At 47.0% G+C, this 19,886-nt stretch overlaps 1 protein-coding gene across 1 annotated transcript in view; it reads left to right on the forward strand.

Moving 5' to 3' along the window:
- LOC119956780 (lysyl oxidase homolog 1-like) overlaps positions 1-19,886 on the forward strand; it is an 82,085-nt gene that overhangs the window by 57,669 nt on the left and 4,530 nt on the right. Inside the window, exons 4-6 of the mRNA XM_038784186.1 lie at positions 9,161-9,317; positions 18,469-18,564; positions 18,657-18,772. Of these exons, the coding sequence (XP_038640114.1) occupies positions 9,161-9,317; positions 18,469-18,564; positions 18,657-18,772 (369 nt within the window). The remainder of the gene's footprint in view (positions 1-9,160; positions 9,318-18,468; positions 18,565-18,656; positions 18,773-19,886) is intronic.

The raw sequence follows: 19,886 nt of genomic DNA on the forward strand, positions 1-19,886 counted from the left end.
GTAAAATTCCCACAGTCCAAAGATGTGCAGATTAGGTGGATTGGCCGTGATAAATTGCCCCTTAGCGTCCAAAAGGTGCGTGGGGTTACTGGGGTACAGGGATAGGGTGGAGGTGTGGGCTTAAGTAGGGTGCTCCTTCAGTGGGTCAGTGCAGACACGATGGGCCGTATGGCCTCCTTCTGCACTGCAAAATCTATGAATCTATGTTTCTGGTAGTCCATTAGTATCAGGGTGGTACGGTGTGGACTTTTATGTTGAATACCATTCTCTTGTAAGAAGCTTTGAATTCTTGTGAAACAAATTGTGGTCCGTTGCCACTTGCCAGTTGTTCAGGGGATGCAAAATGGCTCAACACTTCTCCTCGCTTCCCAATTGTCTTCTCCGATGAGGGAGATTTCATCGCCGTGATCTTGGACCACTTGGTCTGAGCATCAACCATTACCAACAGCATATGTCCTGCAAAAGATCCTGCAAAATCCACATGTACGCGTTGTCAAGCCTCTTCAGGCCATTCCCTTGGATGCAACAGTGTTAAGAGTGGCAGCTTTCTTACCTTTTATACAGACGCACATGTCCGATCTTTCTCTCTAATTTTCGCGTCCAGCCTCACCAGAAGTAACTTCTCGCAATTTCCTTCACGCGTACGACTCCGAAGTGGCCCTCATGTAGCTTCTCTAACACCCATTTCTTCTTCAATGCTGGAATAATAACTCTGAATCACATTAAACACAGCCTGACACTACTGACAACCCGAATCTCCTGGAGTGCTAGGGTTTCAGGTTAGGTGCTAGTTCCGGAGCTTCCCTTGTGATACCATACCCATCACTTTCTGGGAGTATCAGGCTGCTCCAAGAGTATTTCCTCACTTGTTTAGAAGTAATGTTGTCACTTGAGCAATGTGACAATTTACCTGGTAGCGGTAATCTTGAAAGTCCATCCACATTACTATGTAGACTGTCGGTACTTAATGGTGCAGACAAAAGCAATGCCCATCTTTACGTTGTACTTGCAACAAGTGACGGAATTCCTGTGCGTGGTCGAAATATTGTACAGGAATTGATGGAATTTCTGTACTCCAAAAATAATCCCTCATGTTTCCCGTTCAATCGGGGAATAGCTACTTTACTTTGCTCAAGATTCAAGAAGCAAAATCTAGGGGCTTTCCTCACCTGATGACGGCACGGTAGCACAGTGGTTAGCACTGTTGCTTCTCGGCGCCAGGGTCCCAGGTTCGATTCCCAGCTTGGGTCACTGTCTGTGCGGAGTCTGCACATTATCCCCGTGTCTGCGTGGGTTTCCTCCGGGTGCTCCGGTTTCCATCCTCTAGTCCCGAAAGACGTGCTTGTGAGGTGAATTGGACATTCTGAATTCTCCCTCCGTGTACCCGAACAGGCGCCGGAATGTGGCGACTAGGGGCTTTTCACAGTAACTTCATTGCAGTGTTAATAGGGGCTGTTTAGCACAGGGCTAAATCGCTGGCTTTGAAAACAGACCAAGGCAGGCCAGCAGCACGGTTCGATTCCCGTAACAGCCTTCCCGTACAGGTGCCGGAATGTGGCGACTAGGGGCTTTTCACAGTAACTTCATTCGAAGCCTACTTGTGACAATAAGCAATTTCATTTCATTTCATGTAAGCCTACTTGTGACAATGATAAGATTTGTGGCACAAGAGGTTAAGTCATGGTTTCACAATTGTTGCCACAATTGTTGGACAAATCTTCCATAGTAGTTCAACAATTCCAGGAAGGAACTTAACTGGTTAACATTCTGAGGTGCAGGCACCTCGGTCACAGCCTTGACCTTTGAAGAGGATTTGTGAAAGCCAGTGGGGTCAATCACATGTCCCAAATACTCGACACTGGATTGGAAAAAACTCACACTTGTCCTTACAGACTCTCAGACCACCGTCTCCCAATCTCTGGAGAGTGACATACAGATTTCGAAGGTGTTCCTCTTCATCTCTACCAGCGACCAGGATGTCACCCAGATAGGACTGGACACCGCTCAGTCCACTCGCCATCTGATCCATTGCTCTTTGAAAGAGTGCAGGAGCTGATGTGACACCAAATGTCAATCTTCGGGACCGGAGCAAGCCTTTATGTTCCACAATTGTCAGAGATTCCTGTGATGACTTGTCCACATTCATCCGTAAGCAAGCCTGGCCCAGATCAATTTTGCTAAAACGTTGGCTTCCTGCCAATCCCGCAAACAATTCATCAGTGTGAGGTTAGGTGGATTGGCCATGATAAATCGCCCTTAGTGTCCAAAAGGGTTAGGTGGGGTTATTGGGTTAGGGGAATAGGGTGGAGGTGTGAGTGTAAGTGGGATGCCCTTTCCAAGGGCCGGTGCAGACTCGATGGGCCAAATAGCCTCCTTCTGCACTGTAAATTCTATGATAATGGGTGAGGTGATGGGTACTGTTCAGTACGTAACACTGGATTAATGGTGACCTCGAAGTCCCAGCAAATCCTGAGGGATCCATCTTTCTTGATGACTGGATGTATTGGGGTGGCCCGATCACTGATGCTGACAGGTTCCAAGGCTCCAGACTTCACAAGTTGCTCTCAGTCGGCCTCCGCATTTGGCCCAATAGTAGATGGGACAGACCTTGCCTTAAAGCATTTTGCTTGGCTTCCTTCTTTTATTTTCAGTTTAACTGTAAAATCTTTCATGCTCACTAATTCACCATCGAACACGACACTGTGTTCTTTAAAATTTTCACGAGGGTGGGTTCTCCATTAGTCATCATGTTGACTCTGGTCCAGTTCAGTTGAATCTCCTCCAGCCATGTACGACCCATCAATGCCGGATACATCCCCTTCATTGCATGTAGATGCTCTGCCCCCTCCAAATCGGCATCATCGGGGCGTGTGCAGTCGCAACCCCATTGGTATGTGATTGCCGGCCCCACCACGATGTTCCCCCTCCAATGGGCAGAGATCCCGATGGCGCAGCCCATATGTGGTCCCAGTGGTCGGGGGTGTGCCAGCTGCGGGGGAGAGAGAGAGGGCGTGTGGACAGTGTCCAGCGCTGCGACGCTTGGCCGAGATCCATGCCGCTGGCCGGGGGGCTTCCGCCAGGACTGGGAGGAGTGGTGGGGGTTGGCCAGGAGGTGGGCTGTGGGTCGGGGTGGGCAGGTACGCGGTCCAGCACAACCGGCGCCATCTTTTCTGGCGCGACCGGTGCATGTGTGGGGGGGTGTAGGCATACGCGCAGCTGCAGCTTGTCAGCCTTGCGCATGTGCGGCATGGGACATGGCGATTCTCCAACCATTTGGTGCGCGTTCCGCTGGTGTTTCATGTGGCACCAGTGCTAGCCCCTCACCGGTAGCGGAATTGGCGAAGGTTTTGTGCCGATTTTCCCATCGTGAAACACCACGGATCCTCCGTTGGCGTCGGCACTTAGCCTCAGGAACCGGGAATCCAGCCCCATGTCTTTACACCAACATTCAGTAGCAGAATACCCTGGCTTTGCACATCAGTAACATATACAACTCTGAAGATTCTTGAGTGATGATTCAGCAGCCATTTTGAGTATTTGAATACACAAACTCCTTTGCATCTAGCTCCATAGAAATAGTGATTTCCATGGTCTTCTGCAGAGTAAGATTACTCTGATTTAGCAAATCTTTCTCTACCGCTTACCTGCGTAGACCGCAAACCAATCTGGTCATTCAGCACATCTACAACTCATAATATTCTGCATAACCACGAATTGCATGACTGACTTCCTCTCTTGTCTTTTTTTTAATGGAATCTCAAGTGTTCTGTAATCACCAAGGGTTTAGATGAGAAATGTGCTTGCAAAATATCTACAATCTGCTTGTATGTCTTAATGCCTGTTGTACGTCTTCTCGAGTTGCACCAAACTACAGAGAAGATTAAATGTGCTGTCCCCCATCACGCTCAGGAAAATGGGCACCGTAATATCTTCAGCCACTTTGTTTGCCTGCACAAAATAGTCAAAACGCTCAGTTTAGGAACTCCATCGCTCCACATTTTCATCAAAGGATCCCACGGTACCGAAAACACCCAGCATGTTTCTACTAATGGAGGTTTCCCATATGCACACTTCGCCACCGCGTTTTAAGCAGCTCCCTCACACACATGGCACAACATGAGCTTCAGCCTCTCGTTTATCACAGGCAGTCTTATAACCTGCTCTTCAGGCGGATTATCGTTAATCACCTCCACCTCGCCCATGCCACGGCGGGTGAAAAATTTCCCTTTCTAACTTTTCTTTTTCCCAGTCTTTCTCGGTAAAATTCTTCCTTCACGGGTGACTAGCAAGCGTACGTCCGTAGTCCTCTCAGCCATTTTTTGTGTTGTGTTTTGGAGGTATGAAGCTAGGGAGCAGGAAGGTTAAAACAGCGGAGCTTTACTTACAGTGCATAATCTCTTTACATGATTCTTCTCTCTTTCCCACATTGTGACGCCACTTCCGCCGAATTGATTCATACAACAGAGCTTCACTGGAGCTAATAAGAAGTAATGCCAATATATAAGAGTGCTGTTGAAGGAGCCCTGGTGTGTTGCTGCGCTGCATGTTATAGAAGCTGTACATTGCAGCCACTGTGCACTGGTGAGAGAGAGAATCCATTTTTAAGGTGGTGCCCAACGAGCGGGCTGCTTTATCCTGGATGGTGTTGAGCGTCTTGAGTCTTAGAACATAGAACATAGAACAGTACAGCACAGAACAGGCCCTTCGGCCCTCGATGTTGTGCCGAGCAATGATCACCCTACTTAAACCCACGTAACCCGTATACCCGTAACCCAACAATCCCCCCATTAACCTTACACTACGGGCAATTTAGCATGGCCAATCCACCTAACCCGCACATCTTTGGACTGTGGGAGGAAACCGGAGCACCCGGAGGAAATCAACGCACACACGGGGAGGACGTGCAGACTCCGCACAGACAGTGACCCAGCCGGGAATCGAACCTGGGACCCTGGAGCTGTGAAGCATTGATGCTAACCACCATGCTACTGTGAGGCCCGAGTTGGAGCTGCAGTGGTTCAGGCAAATAGAGAGTATTCCATCACACTCTTGACATGTGCCTTGTAGATGGTGGGCCTTCTTATAGTTGGTCCAGTTAAGTTTCTGGTCAATGCTAGCCCCCAGGATGTCAATGCTGGAGGAAGTCGGGGGGTAATGCCTTTGAACTTCAGGGGGGTGATGGTTAGATTGTGTCTCTGGGCGTGGTTCCTCCTGCCACCTTATCTAGCCATGCAGCACATTTGTCAAATCTGTGTTGCTTTGATACTACCCTTATGTGTAACCCCCGCCCACTTTTTTCCCACTCACCATGGACAAGACATAGGAGCAGATTTAGGCCACTCGGCCCATCGAGTCTGCTTCGCCATTCAATCATGACTGATCTTTTTTTCATCCCCGTTCTCCTGCCTTCTCCTCGTAACCCTGATCCCCTTATTAATCAACAACCTATCTATCTCTGTCTTAAAAACTCTGTCTTCAGTCACCAGTACCCAAGCTAAAGGCAATTATATTTTTAAGGTTTAATGGCAATCAGATTGTAATGGTTTAATGGCAATTATATTGTTAAACAGCTGATGGATTTGTACACCTATAAATGGTGATAGCTGGGACACTGGTGGGGTGAGGGGTGAGGAGTGTTAACGCCATGAAGTCAAATAGACTCCGTCTTAATTTTTGACTGCACCAATTGCCTTGGAGGCGTGTAACAATCCTGAGCCCCAAACCTTCCCTCTCTAAACCACTTTGCCAGCCCATCTGTCTTGGCAAAATTGAAACACTCTTTGAAACCCATCCCTTTGATCAATAGTTTAAAATCATTCCTCCTAGCATCTTCTTTATTGCCTCGACATTCAGTTTGTGTGAGATTTTGCCTCAGGAATATTGAAAACACGACTGCCGGTTGTTGTTGAAGTTGTGAATTATGGTAACATTATTGTTATTGCTGATGTTGTAAAAAATCTTCCCAAGATAATGTGTCGTCAAGCAATCTATGCATTTTATCGATACAGTGATAGGATTTATCACATTTATATCAATATAAAAATATGGCTGAGGTGAAGTTATTAATAAGAAAGAAATGACAAGCGGTACAAATGCACGAAGTGACAAGCGGCAATTGATTTTCCATAGAATCCCTAACTGTGCAGAAGGAGGCCATTCGTCCCATTGGGTCTTCACCAATCCTCTGAAAGAGCACCCTATGCCCCCCCCACCGCTGTATCCCTGTAACCCCACCGAACCACATCTTTTGTGCACTAAGGGGCAATTTCAGCACCGCCAATACACTGAACCTTCTCCTTGGGCTGTGGGAGGAAACCGGAGCACCTGGAGGAAGCTCACGCAGACATGGGGAGAACGGTCAAACTCCACTCAGACCCATGGTTGGAATCGAACTCTGGACCCTGCCGCTGTGAGGCAGCAGTGCGAACCACCTTGCCACCGCCTTAAAGTGGTAGCAGGTGGATGATTAAAAGTATTTTAGCTCGACTGTCATTTAGAAATAACTGCTGACAAAAGTACCATAAGAGTTGTTGTGTTACCCAGCCTGGGTTGGAGTGTTTCAGTTATGAAGAGAAGCTGGTTAGGCTGGGGTTGTTTTCCTTAAAGCAGAGAAGGCTGATGGGAGACCAGATTGAGGTGTACACAACTATGAAGGACATAGGTAGGGTAGAGAGGAAGAAAAATTTCCCCTTAGTGGAGGGATCAAAAACCAGGGTCTATAAATTTATGGTAAGAACAGGAGATTTCGAGGGGATTGCTTGATTGATTGATTGTCACATGTACCGAAGTACAATGGAAAGTATTTTTCAGCGGTCAAGGGAACATGCACAGTACGTACATAGTAGACAAAAAAGAATAATATATAAAATTATTATATAATATATAATAATATATGCGAAGAAGGACACAGCACATCGACAAGTACGTATTTGGTTACAGTGCGGAACAAGGGCCAAACAAAGCAAATACATGAGCTAGAGCAGCATAGGGCGTCGTGAATAGTGTTCTTACAGGGAACAGATGTCATGTGAGAGTATCTTTAAGAAATGAGTGTTTATTACTGCAGTGATGTCAGAGAGTGGGTGGAGCTGGGCTGTCTGTCAGCTTTTTACTTCCGTTTTTGAGCAGGCTGCACGGTGTGTTTTTTTTTTGTTTTCAGAGTTGGAGCTGAAGCTGCAGTCAAAGCCAGAAGGTGTATGAATCTCTCTCTGTCATCTAAAGACTGTAAATCGATTCTGGTGATTTAAAACTAATAACAGTAGTGACTTTACCCTGATGTGCTTCTGGTAAAAGGTGTTTTAAGTCGTATGGATGTTAAAAGGAAAGCTTAAAGGATTACTTAGTGTTGTATTCTTTGGGGGTTGTATTTGAATTGATGGTTGCTGAGATGTTCACTATGTTTTAAAAAGGTTAACTTGAGTTCATAGAATAAACATTGTTTTTCTTTAAAAAAATACTTTTCCATTTCTGCTGTACCACACCTGTAGAGTGGGCCGTGTGCTCCCCATACCACAATCTATTAAAAGTTGTGGGTCAGGTGAACTCCATGATACACTTTGGGATTCTCTAAATCCTGGCCCATAACAAATATCAGTCCAAGGGAGAGTCATTGAGGAGCCTAGTAGCTGTGGGGAAGAAGCTGTTCCTATGTCTGGATGTGCGGGTCTTCAGATTTCTGTATTTTCTTCCTGATGGAAGGGTCTGGAAGAAGGCAAAGCCTGAGTGGGAGGGGTCTCTGATAATGCTGTCTGCCTTCCTGAGGCAGCGGGAGGTGCAGACAGAATCAATGGGAGGGTGGCAAGCTTGTGTGATGCGTTGGGCTGAGTTCACCACACTCTGCAGTTTCTTGCGATCTTGGGCCGAGCAGTTGCCATACCAGGCTGTGATGCAGCCGGATAGGATGCTCTCTATGGCACATCTGTAGACGTTTGTGAGAGTCTTTAGCTTCCGTAGGAAGTAGAGACGTCGTTGGGCTTTTATTGACTGTTGCACCAATGTGAGTGGACCAGGAGAGATTATTGGTGATGGTGACCCCCCAGGAACTTAAAACTATCGACAATCTCCACTTCGGATCCAGTGATGTAGACGGGGGCGTATGTCATACTACGCTTCCTGAAATCGATGATCAGTTCCTTGGTTTTGCTGACCTATAGAGAGAGGTTGTTTTCGGTATACCATTGAAACCAAGTCATGTAGTCTGACTCGTCATTGTTTCAGATACAACCCACCACGGCCGTGTCTAAAACACAGGGATTTGAGGAAAAGCCGTTTCGCCCAGAGAATGGTGGGAAATCTGGAACTCCGCTGCCTGAAAGGGTGGCAGAGGCTTGAACCTTCAACATTTAAGAAGCATTTAGATGAGCACTTGATTCGTCACAGCATACAAGGCTTTAATGGATCAAGAGCTGTAAAACGGATGTTTGCTAGCCGGTGCAGACACGATGGGCCGAATAGCCTCTTTCTGTGCTGTAAAGCTCTCTGACCCTATGATAGCAGAATGACTTGCACTGGAGTGAAAGTTGGATCCGAATCCAGCAGTAGCTATTCGTTTCACCCTACTGCTATTTCGGAGTAACTTCAAATAAGTTCAACATTTGGTATTGGTCATCGTGTCACTTTTTCAGTCCTTTCGGACAGTTCTGAAGTTTCCACCACTGTGAATGTATTTTATTCGCTGAAATTGTTCTGCTCATTCAGATGATGGATTATTTTGCCTCCCTGGCATCGGGTGGTAGCGCTGTGCTTGCCGAGGCCAGGTGTAACGCAGCCAGACGCTCCCTATGCTTTACGCTAAAATTATGTCTTTAAGTTCTACCATGGGACAGCAATACATACCAGCACTGCAAGCTCTGTGTGGCTCTCTCATGTTCAGCTAAGCAGTAGCAAGTTAAGGGCAGCTTTAGGCTGTCTGTCCAATTCTATTGAGCACGGCTCCAGTCTGCACATGCGCTTCACATAACTTCAGAGGTGACTTCCAACCCAATGAACTGGGATGGAGTTGATCATGGCAGCAGCAGTACAGTGTAATGTTCCAGTTTGCCATGGCACGCATGACCAATCCCCAGAATGCAGGCAACTTAAAATAACATTTCCGCCGAACAAAAATGCCTTTTTTTTTTAAACATAAAAGAACTGATTCACGCCTATCTTGCATTTCCAGGCACTACCACAGTATGGATGAGTTCAGTCACTATGACCTGTTGGATGCAGCTACTGGAAGGAAGGTAGCTGAGGGGCACAAGGCCAGCTTCTGCCTGGAGGACACCACCTGTGACTTTGGCCACCTGAAGCGTTACGCCTGCACAGCGCACACGCAGGTAGGATGAGCAACGTGGGCAAAGCCCGTTTCCTTTGTCGTATAATAACCGCTCTTGCGGCGCCTCAGTGCGTGACGGAAATAAGGGGCTGAGTTTTGCGCTGGGTTTCCCGATGAGAAAGTCGGAGGGCGCCGTCGGCTTGTGGGAAGCCCCCCCAACCCCAACCCCCGTCCCCACCTAAGAGGAAGCTCCGCCCTGGAAAGCTGCCGGCCAGTCAAATGCTGGCCACTCTGTTGTCGCCATGACACGCCGCTCCTGCTGGTAAAACTGAATGGCACGGGGTGGGGGGGAACCTAGACCACCTGGTCCTTGCGGTGTGGCTGGGGGGAGGGGGGGGAATGAAATGGGAGCCAACATTTCACTTTGTTGCGATTTAAGAAGCAACACGATCCTGCGGAGTGTCACTGAACTGATTCTTGACGGGAAAGCAGTCTATAGAAAAGGTGGAGCATGATGTTTTGTTAAAAAAAAAACTCACCCGTCTTTTCATATTCCCGGGGCTTGCTGCTTTTCTGTTCTGATCAGTGTGGAAAGAATTCACATATTTCTGACATTGATTAACTTACCATGCAACCTGCAAGAGAATCCATCGCATGTGTTGACTCTATTTAATGTGGCAATGATCAATGTGATGACTCAGGCGATGCTGTATTTAGTTGGCTCAGACTGGTCGACATTAAATCAGCCCAAAAACATGTCATTTAAGATTTGGTCGGGAAGCAGTTAACGCTTGGAATGTCAGGGCCACTGAGAAGTGGATCCTCGTGCAGACTTTAATCTCTTGACCAGAAGCACGTTAATATAATAATAATAAATATATTTTACTGTCACAAGTAGGCTTACATTAACACTGCAATGAGGTTACTGCGAAAATCCCCCAGTTGCCACACTCCGGCGCCTGTTCGGTTACACAGAGGGAGAATTCAGAATGTCCAATTCACCTAACAGCACGTCTTTCGGGACATGTGGGAGGAAACAGGAGCACCCGTAGGAAACCCACGCAGACACGGGAAGAACGTGCAGACTCCGCACAGACGGTGACCCAAGACTGGAATCGAACCTGGCATCCAGGTGCTGTGAAGCAACAGTGCTAACAACTGTACTATCTTGCCGCCCATCTTATTATCAAGGCGATAATTGCGACACAAATATTCGTTGCATCAAGCAATCTCTTGCCCCGTGGGTCCAATTGAACAGAAAATCCCAGATCTGAGCTCAGCTTTGAGAATTACATTTCTGATCGTCTTTTCAACTGGCACATCAGTACAAGAATAGCTACTTTGATCCTGTTTCTATTTAAATGTAATGGTTCTGGTTTTTGACCTCCTCGTTCCAAAATATCTTTATCTGCAGCAAGCTATTTCTGTCTCTCTCTGCGATGTGCTGGACATACCTCTAAGGCTGTGCAGACTGAGAGTCGATCACAATCGTCCTCTCTTTTTCTCCTGATCGGATCAAGGTTAGGACCGTCAACCAATCGATGTCATTGTTTCTCTTGAGAGCCATTTTAGCTAAGTTACTAAACCGTAACTGCAAAATGTCTCTCAACTGAATTCTCAATTGAAGTATACACCTTGGGAAGGATATATTGGCCTTGGAAGGAGTGCAACGTTAGTTTACAGAAATGATACCTGGACTACAGGGGTTAAGGAGAGATTACACAAATTAGCCCTGTTTTCGCCAGAATTGAGAAGGATAACGGGTGATCTGATCAAAGTCTTCAAGATATTAACAGGGAAAGACAGATAAAGAAAAGGCAAACTATTTCCGCTGGTTGGAGATTTTAAAACTAGGGGGCGCAGTCTTAAAATGAGGGCCACGCCGTTCAGGAGAGATGCTCGGAAGAACTTCTTCACTCAAAGGGTGGTAGAGGTTTGGAACTCACTCCCACATCAGCAAATGAAGCCAGAATTTCATTTTAAGTCTGAGATAGGTTTCTGTTAAGCAGAGATATTAAGGGATATGGGCCAAAGGCAGGTACATGGAGTTAGGTCACAGATCAGCCATGATCCCATTGAATGGCGGGATAGGCTCGAGGTGCTGAATGGCCTACTCCTGTTCCTATGCTCCTAGTTCCTTCCATTCCCCAATGCAGGCTGCAAGCAGATTCTCGCAGACTAAACTAAAAAGCCTTCACATTTAAGGTTAGCACTGAACCCCAGTCACTGCCGAGTATCTCTTTCTGGGAGCCTGTAGATCACATCAACATATTCCATCTCTTTCTAGTCCCTTTCAAATGACAACCAGCTCTATCTCTCCATCGCTCTTCTTGACCCTTCTACTTATAGCCCAATAGCCAGAACTGGATGGGCTGAAATCTCCCCCCCCCCCCCCCCCGCCCCAATTAAATGTTGAGGAGACTAGATTAAGCCTTTATCTCCTGTTTCTTCCACAAACTCTATTCCCCATCTCCGCCCGTACCCCTGACTCCATCCTCTCCCTGCTTGTGTAAGGTAGAATCAGATTGTTTACAACCTTGACATCTTAGGGCCCTCCACCTCGGTAACCAGGTCTCAGCCCAATTGCTAAAACCCTCATCCATGCTTCTGTTACTTGCAAACTCGACTACTTCAGCGCTTTAAGAACTAAGAACTAGGAGCAGGAGTAGGCCATCTGGACCCTCGAACCTGCTCCGCCATTCAATAAGATCGTGTCTGATCTTTTTGTGGACTCGGCTCCACTTACCCGCCCCCTCACCATAACCCTTAATTCCTTTACTTTTCAAAAATCTATCTATCTTTGCCTTAAAAACATTCAATGAGGGAGCCTCAGCTGCTTCACTAGACAGGGAATTCCACAGATTCACAACACTTTGGGTGAAGAAGTTCCTCCTCAGCTCAGTCCTAAATCTGCTCCCCCTTATTTTGAGGCTATGCCCCCTAGTTCTAGTTTCACTCGCCAGTAGAAACAACCTTCCTGCTTCTATCCTATCTATTCCCTTCATAATTTTATGTTTCTATAACGTCCTCCCCCTTATTCTTCTAAACTCCAATGAGTATAGTCCCAGTCTATTCAGTCTCTCATAAACCAATCCTCTCCATTCCAGAATAAACCTAGTGAATCTCCTCTGCACCCCCTCCAGTGCCAGTACATCCTTTCTCAAGTAAGGAGACCAAAACTGTACACAGTACTCCAGGTGTGTCCTACATCCTACATCCTACACAGCTGCATCATAACCTCCCTGTTTTTAAACTCCATCCCTCTTGCAATGAAAGACAAAATTCCATTTGCCTTCTTAATTACTTGCTGCACCTGCAAACCAACTTTTTCCATTCATGCACAAGGACACCCAAGTCCCTCTGCACAGCAGCATGCTGCCATTTTTTACCGTTTAAATAAAAGTCAATTTTGCTGTTATTCCTCCAAAAATGGATGGCCTCACATTTACCAACATTCTACTCCATCTGCCAGGCCCTTGCCCACTCACTTAAACTCTATATCCCTTTGCAGACTATTGGTGTCCTCTGCACGCTTAACCACTCATCTTAGTGTCATCTGCAAACTTTGACACATTGCACTTGGTCCCCAATTCCAAATCCTCTGTGTAAATTGTAAACAATTGCGGTCCCAATATTGATCCCTGAGGCACACCACTAGCCACTGATTGCCAACCAGAAAAACACCCATTTATCCCGACTTTTTGCTTTCTGTTAGTTAACCAATCCTCTATCCATGTTACTACTTTACCCGTAAAGCTGTGTACCCTTATCCGATGGAACAGCCTTTTGTGTGGCACTTTGTTGAATGCCTTCTGGATATCTAGATACACCACATCCACAGGTTCCCCATTGTCCATTGCACTTGTAATGTCCTCTCCAGTGTGACCTCCCTCCTGTTACCTTCTCTAAACTTGAACTCATGCAAGACTCTGCTGCCCATATTCTAACTTGCATGAAGTCCCATTGAACCTTCACCCCTGCGATCACTGACCTGCATTTATTTTCAACCCAGCAGTCATCTGGATTTTTAAATTCTGCTACATTCCTGCATGCCTTCACCCCAACCCGTCCTCAGCACTCCTCTCCAACTCTATAACTCTCTTGAGATCTCTGCATTACTCCCATTCTCGCCTCTCGTGAATCGACAATCTTCCAGGCCAAAATTTTCCAGCCGACCCCACGGGCGGGAACTTTTGGTCTTGCTGACGGCGACCCCCCCCCCCCCCCCACTCGCCGCAGGTTTTTCTGGCGGCGGAATGCGTGAATAGCGGGGAAGCCCATTTACAGGCCACAGGCCACCTCCGCTGTCACAAAACACCCCGCCGGGAATGGGCCGAAGGAGCTGGAAAATCCCGCCAATGTTTCTTGTAATTCATCAGCTGAATCCACCTCGATTTGAGGTACTCAGTTTTTGCTTTTAATCCCACCTTTTCGGCTTTGATTTATTTGTTGCTTGATATTTGCCCAGATTTTCAGTTTTAATTGCAACAACAAATCGACAGTGATCACAACTGCAGCCCTCGTTATATTTTACTTCGCCATGTGACGGCTCTTTAGCTGCATCCTGTTTAACACACGCTGAGTTTGGATTGCTGCAAGCAAATAATCTTCACTTGTCAACCCAGTCCCCAGTGTGTTTGCTGCCTTTGTTGAGTCACGTGGTCATTGACACACATCTAGAGATCTCCTGTTTCGGGGCAGCGCGGTGGCGCAGTAGTTAGCACTGCTGCCTCACAGCGTCAGGGTCCCAGGTTCAATTCCGGTCTTGGGTGAACTGTGCGGAGTTTGCACATTGTCCCCGTGTCTGCGTGGGTTTCTTCGGGGTGCTCCAGTTTCCTCGCACAGTCCAAAGAGGTGTAGGTTAGATGGATTGGCCGTGATAAATTGCCCCTTAGTGTCCAAAGACGTCCAGGTTTGGTTTGGTTAAGGGGTTATGGGGATCGGGAGGGGAGAGTGGGGCTGGCTGGGGTGCTCGTTGAAAGGGTCGGTGCAGGCTCGAAGGGCCGAATGGCCTCCTTCTGCCCTGTAGGGTTTCTTCTTTGAAAGTAGCTGCCTGACCATTTTGCGCTTTTCCAGCTCCCTGTTTTTAAATACCATCAATAAACAATGGGAGGCGTTTACAATCCATGCCCACCGGAGGGATCTTCCGGACCCACCGATGCCAGTTCCCTTCCCCGTGTTCCCCGCCAAGGGCAGGTGGTGAACAACGGGAAACCCCATTGCCAGTGGTGCGACAGGATGACCCTGCCGCCGGCCAATGGCGGGCTGCCAACACCGGCGCAATACACGCTGCTGGGGAGGTGCAGAAAATCCCGCCCAATATTTTAGCTTTGAGTTCAACATTTCCTCTATTATTAGGTCAGTGGCCAGCTCCTTTAGTGTCTCGATTGGCAAACTTTGTTTTCTAGAGCCACTTGTGTTTCCCCCAACTCCATGATTGTGCAACTTTTAGCACTGAATCCTTGATAAATAGTGCAACCTTACTTATTGCAATTCAGTGGCAGAAACGTGGACATTTCCGCTCTTGCACCTCAACGTACAAGAGCAAATAAAACTCCCTCATGCCACTTTTTTAAGGATTTATTTTCTTGACTGTTTGATGAATTTTGATCATCAACAGTGGCAAATCGCTTCACCTTTTTTCTTCCGTTCTATCACTTTCTCTTCATTCATCAGCCTCCATGACATTTAAAAAAAACAGCGTTCACCCATTTTAGTGTCCAACAAGCTGAAGGATGGAACTTTCCCATATTGGACGTTCTAACGATACCCTGGGCCAGTGCGTGGTCAATGCCAGCCCCATTTGACCCAGAGTTGCAACGAGTTTGAAATTAACTTTTATTTTAAAATTCCCGAGATCTTCGGCTGACCAATAAGTACAGTCACCAGGTTTGTAAATTTAAACATCATTAACTTTTTTTCATTGACGGTATGTATAATTAATTAGGCAACAGATATAACTGGTTAGCTACTATCTAATATCTAACCCGCCCCTCCCCCAACTTCTTTAACTCACCCCAGCCTCTATACGCATACAGACAAACAAACACAAAGTAAAATGATGGTGAAAGTGAAAGGATTTTTGTTTCATAAGGTCCTCTTCCGATTCATTTCTTCTTCAGTCTTTGCTTTATCTTCTCTTTCACTGTGGACTCACAGGAATAGCAGGCAGCCAGCATTCGAGAGAGAGAGAGAGAGAGAGACAGACAGCTTCTTTCAAGGTCTAGAAACATCTGCCTCCAGATAGTAGGCAGCAGAGCAGAGAGCGCGAGCTACTTCCACCTTGCAGAACCAGTGGCTTCTCCCGGGTTCTCTCTTAAAACCCCCACCTGACAGGAACCAATTGTTGTTGGTTGCCACGCAGAACACTGTCCCTGGCCAATCCATTACCCACCAGCCAACCAATCGAAACAAACCCCTCCCGTCTCTTGGGAATCATAGGGTTTGGGTACTTCTGCCCAAAATACAAATTTTGCAACACAGTGTACAGTGTTGACACTTTGAGTTCCTTACCTTTAAGTCGGGCGGGGAAGCATGTCTCCATTAACGATCCATGGACCAAAAACGATAAAGACACAATAAAAGAACTAGGAACTAAGAGAATCAATAGAAAGGGACCTTACAAGAAGAAGAAAAGAAAGAAAATTGCTTATTGTCACAAGTAAGCTTCAAATGAAGTCACTGTGAAAAGCCCCTAGTCGCCACAATCGCACAATGCTCATAAGTCAGCACAAAGCATTCCTGAGTCAGATGTAGCACAGCTAGCTGAAGGGGATGACGTCCTCTGCGCTGTGCCAGCAACCTACAAATATATAATTATCAGAGTTGTTCCTGTACCAGAAATGCATTTCCGCTTTGCACACCAGATGTCCTTACTGCTTTCCCTGCCCGAGATCACCATTTAGTACCAGGCCGGAGGGCGATTGTGCCTCTGTTAATAGCCACAGTCACTCTGCCCAAGTTCATGTCACTTGGGACCAGAGAGAGGGAACAGCATGAAATGAGGCCATTCAGCACCTTATGCCCCCGTCGACTCTTGCGGTTAACAAAATGAAAGACTTGCATTTGTATAGCACCCGTCACAGTATCACGGGATCCCGTCCCGCCTCTCAAGAAATTAAGTAGTTTTTGAAAGTTTTTTAAAAATCCGTTCTTGGCTTGTGGCTGTCTCTGGCTGGGCCAGCATTTGTTGCCCATCCCTAATTGCCTTGGAACCGCATGGCTTACCAGGCCATTTTAGTGGGGGGCAGTTAAGAATCAACCACATCGCTGTGTGGGTCTGGAGTCACATGTAGGCCAGACCGGGTAAGGACGGCAGATTTCCTTCCCTGAAGAGCATTAATGAACCAGGTTATTTTTTTTTTAATGACAATCGGCAATGATTTCATGGTCATCATTAGACTTTTATTTCCAGATTTTTATTGAATTCAAATTTCACCATCTGCGGTGATGGGATTCGAACCCAGGACCCTGGAGTATTACCCTGGGTCTCTGGATTACTAATCCAGTGACAATACCACTACGGCATCGTCTCCCCTTGTAATGTAGGAAGCACAGCAATCAATTTGTTCGCAGAAAGCTCTCACGATGCTCAGACAATCTGATTTTTTGTATTTTGTAAAAATTTCAATAAAAATGATTTATAAAAAAAAAAAAATTGGTTAGGACACTGGGGAGTCCTCTCCTGCTGCTCTTCACGATGTGCCACTGGGATTGTTTGTATTCACCTGAGAGTGTGGACAAGGCCTCGATTTGATGCCTCCTGCAAATGGCGGCACGACCAGTAAATCAGCACTCCCTCAGTACTGCACTGGAATGCCAGTCTTTTCTGCTCAAACCTTGGTGTGGGACCTTCGCTCACAACCTGAGAACTCAAAGGTCGAGGGCACAGCCAACTGAGGCACGGCTGGGACACAAGTATTGAGCACAAAGTACAAACTAGAATATCGCATTCGGTGTGCGGGATTTTTCGATCCCGCCAAAGCGAATCGCGGCGTTGGAGAATCCCGAGCATTTTGCATTGTGGACCACTGCTGCTTCGGACGTGTTAATGTCGGGGTCACTTTTATCCAGTGTATCTGCATCTCTCCAATTTGCTTATACGACACTGAACGAGAAGTAAACAACACTTGACCGCTGTAGTCCCTGTGGTAAAAATTGAGAGGCCCACATTCCGATGAGTCAAGAAAACAGATGTAATTTTACTGGAGGGAAGTTCTGATTCTAATCTCTTGCAAACTATTTCAGTGTTTGCTCTCACTCTGTGAAGACCTGAGCCCAGGCCCGAGGACGCAAAGTTATTATCACACTGTGGCGCGCGGTTTCCCTCCCTCTTTACTTTGCCTGTTTCTTTTCCCAGCTCAGAGCCATGTACCATTTCCCACAGGGAGTTGTCGAGAGTCAGACAGGACACCCTCCGATCCCTTGTTGCTCTGTGACTGAACGCTGACTGTTGCCTGAGAGACTCAAGGCTCTGGTTCAATTGTTTTCATTTCGCTCTCTTTCCTCCGCACCGCCCCCCCCCTCCCCCCCCCCCCCCCCTCCCCCGCCCCGCCGCAGGGAATCAGTGGTAATTAATCTGCAGGCCACTCAGCCCCATCGTGCTAGACTATCTGCTGAGTTTTCTCATTGTGCAGGAGTTCAGAATCGCGAGGGGATTTGCTGAGGATACCAGAGGAGGAATCATTTCCATTGGTGGGAGCATCGGTATCTAAAGTTGCCCTTTTCAGATAATTGGAGAGGTTGGGTAAAGGGGGGATGAGGAGAATTTGGCACGGTAGCACGCTGGTTAGCACTGTTGCTTCACCGCGCCAGGGTCCCAGGTTCGATTCCCAGCTCGGGTCACTGTCTGTGCGGAGTCTGCACATTCTCGCTGTGACTGCGTGGGTTTCCTCCGGGTGCTCCGTTTCCTCCCACAAGTCCCGAAAGACGTGCTTGTTAGGCAATTTGGACATTCTGAATTCTCCCTCTGTGTACCTGAACAGGCGCCGGGATTTGGCAACTAAGGGAATTTGACAGTAACTTCATGGCAGTGTTAATGTAAGCCTACGTGTGACACTAATAAAGATCATTATTAATATATGACTGATGGGCTGAATGGCCTCTTTCTGTTCTTTGTTACTCTATACACCGGCACATTTTGAAACCTCAACAATTTCTTTGTTGGAGTATAACACAGAGTGACAGCAGTAAACGTCCTTTTTTTTATTCAGGGTCTGAGTCCCGGTTGCTATGACACCTACAATGCAGATATAGACTGCCAGTGGATTGATATCACAGACGTCCAGCCTGGGAAATTCATACTGAAGGTACAAGACTGTCCCGTGTTGATGCTGCATACAGTTCTGGTTTATTATAACGGTGCATATTTTCATGCCTCCTTTACATTCTTGTGCTACAGCTTCAAGTGAACCCCAACTATCTTATACCGGAATCAGATTTCACCAACAACGTTATCAGATGCAACATTCACTACACGGGGCGATATGTTGCCACTACAAATTGTAAAATCACACAGTAAGTCTCTCAAGTGTTTTTCGTTGATTTATAAGTTGCCTCCTGCCTGCTGAACTCCAGCCTCTACATTTGGCCCAAAGCCCCGAGGGTTTGTTCTCAACCCAGCTAACCTTCATTGACTCCCCGTCTCCCAATGCAGGGAATTCAAAAGCCCTCATCCATATTTGGATGTTTTGCCACCACCTTGCCCTCCCTATCTCTTGTTAATTTCATCGGCCCAATGTACTAACCCGTGCCAGATGGGCCTCCAGCGTTTGGCTTCCGGTATGTTCACCATTTCCCATCATTCCACAGGTGGCTGCCTTGACTTTGGGCCCCTGACCTCATGCCATGAACCCATCCATTTTGGCACTTCTACCCTCACAGTTAGAAGCCTCCTGGAAGTTTCTGTCAGCTATGGCTATGCTGGTCGCACTGTGCATGATAGAGTTTTGGCTAAAATCCGTCTTCATGAGAGACATCAAGGCTAACGCTCCATTGCAGTGCAGCCTCCCCCAACCCACGCCCTCCCCCCAATCCCACACTCCCAGGCCTGACTGGACTTGACTCTCCAAGGCCAGATCCTATCCACTCACCTCATACACTTAACCATCTTCATGACCTTTCCAAAACCTTGAAACCTGACTGGACCTGATGTTCGGGAGCTAGTTTTAAAAAAGGGGGTTGACATTCGGCCTTGGGAGTGAGCTGCACAACATCGATCCTGAGTCGGAAGGGTGGATGGGATAGGATAGCTTGGATTTCCAGGTATATTCTCCAATATTTGGAGTATTGTGAGCAGTTTTGGGCCCCATATGTAAGGAAGTATGTGCTGCCCTTGGAAAGGGTAGAGGAGGTTCACAAGAATGATCCCTGGAATGAAGAACTTGTCGTATGAGGAACAGTTGAGGACTCTGGGCCTGTACTCGTTGGCATTTAGAAGGATGAGGGGAAATCTTATTGAAACTTACAGGATATTGCGAGGCCTGGATAGAATGGACGTGGAGAGGATGTTTCCACTTGTAGGAAAAACTAGAACCAGAGGACACAATCTCAGACTGAAGGGACGATCCTTTAAAACTGAGACTAGGAGGAATTTCTTCAGCCAGAGGGTGGTGAATCTGTGGAATTCTTT

The sequence above is a fragment of the Scyliorhinus canicula genome, chromosome 24 (genome assembly GCF_902713615.1).
Source record: "Scyliorhinus canicula chromosome 24, sScyCan1.1, whole genome shotgun sequence".
In the NCBI taxonomy this organism is placed as follows: Eukaryota; Metazoa; Chordata; class Chondrichthyes; order Carcharhiniformes; family Scyliorhinidae; genus Scyliorhinus; species Scyliorhinus canicula.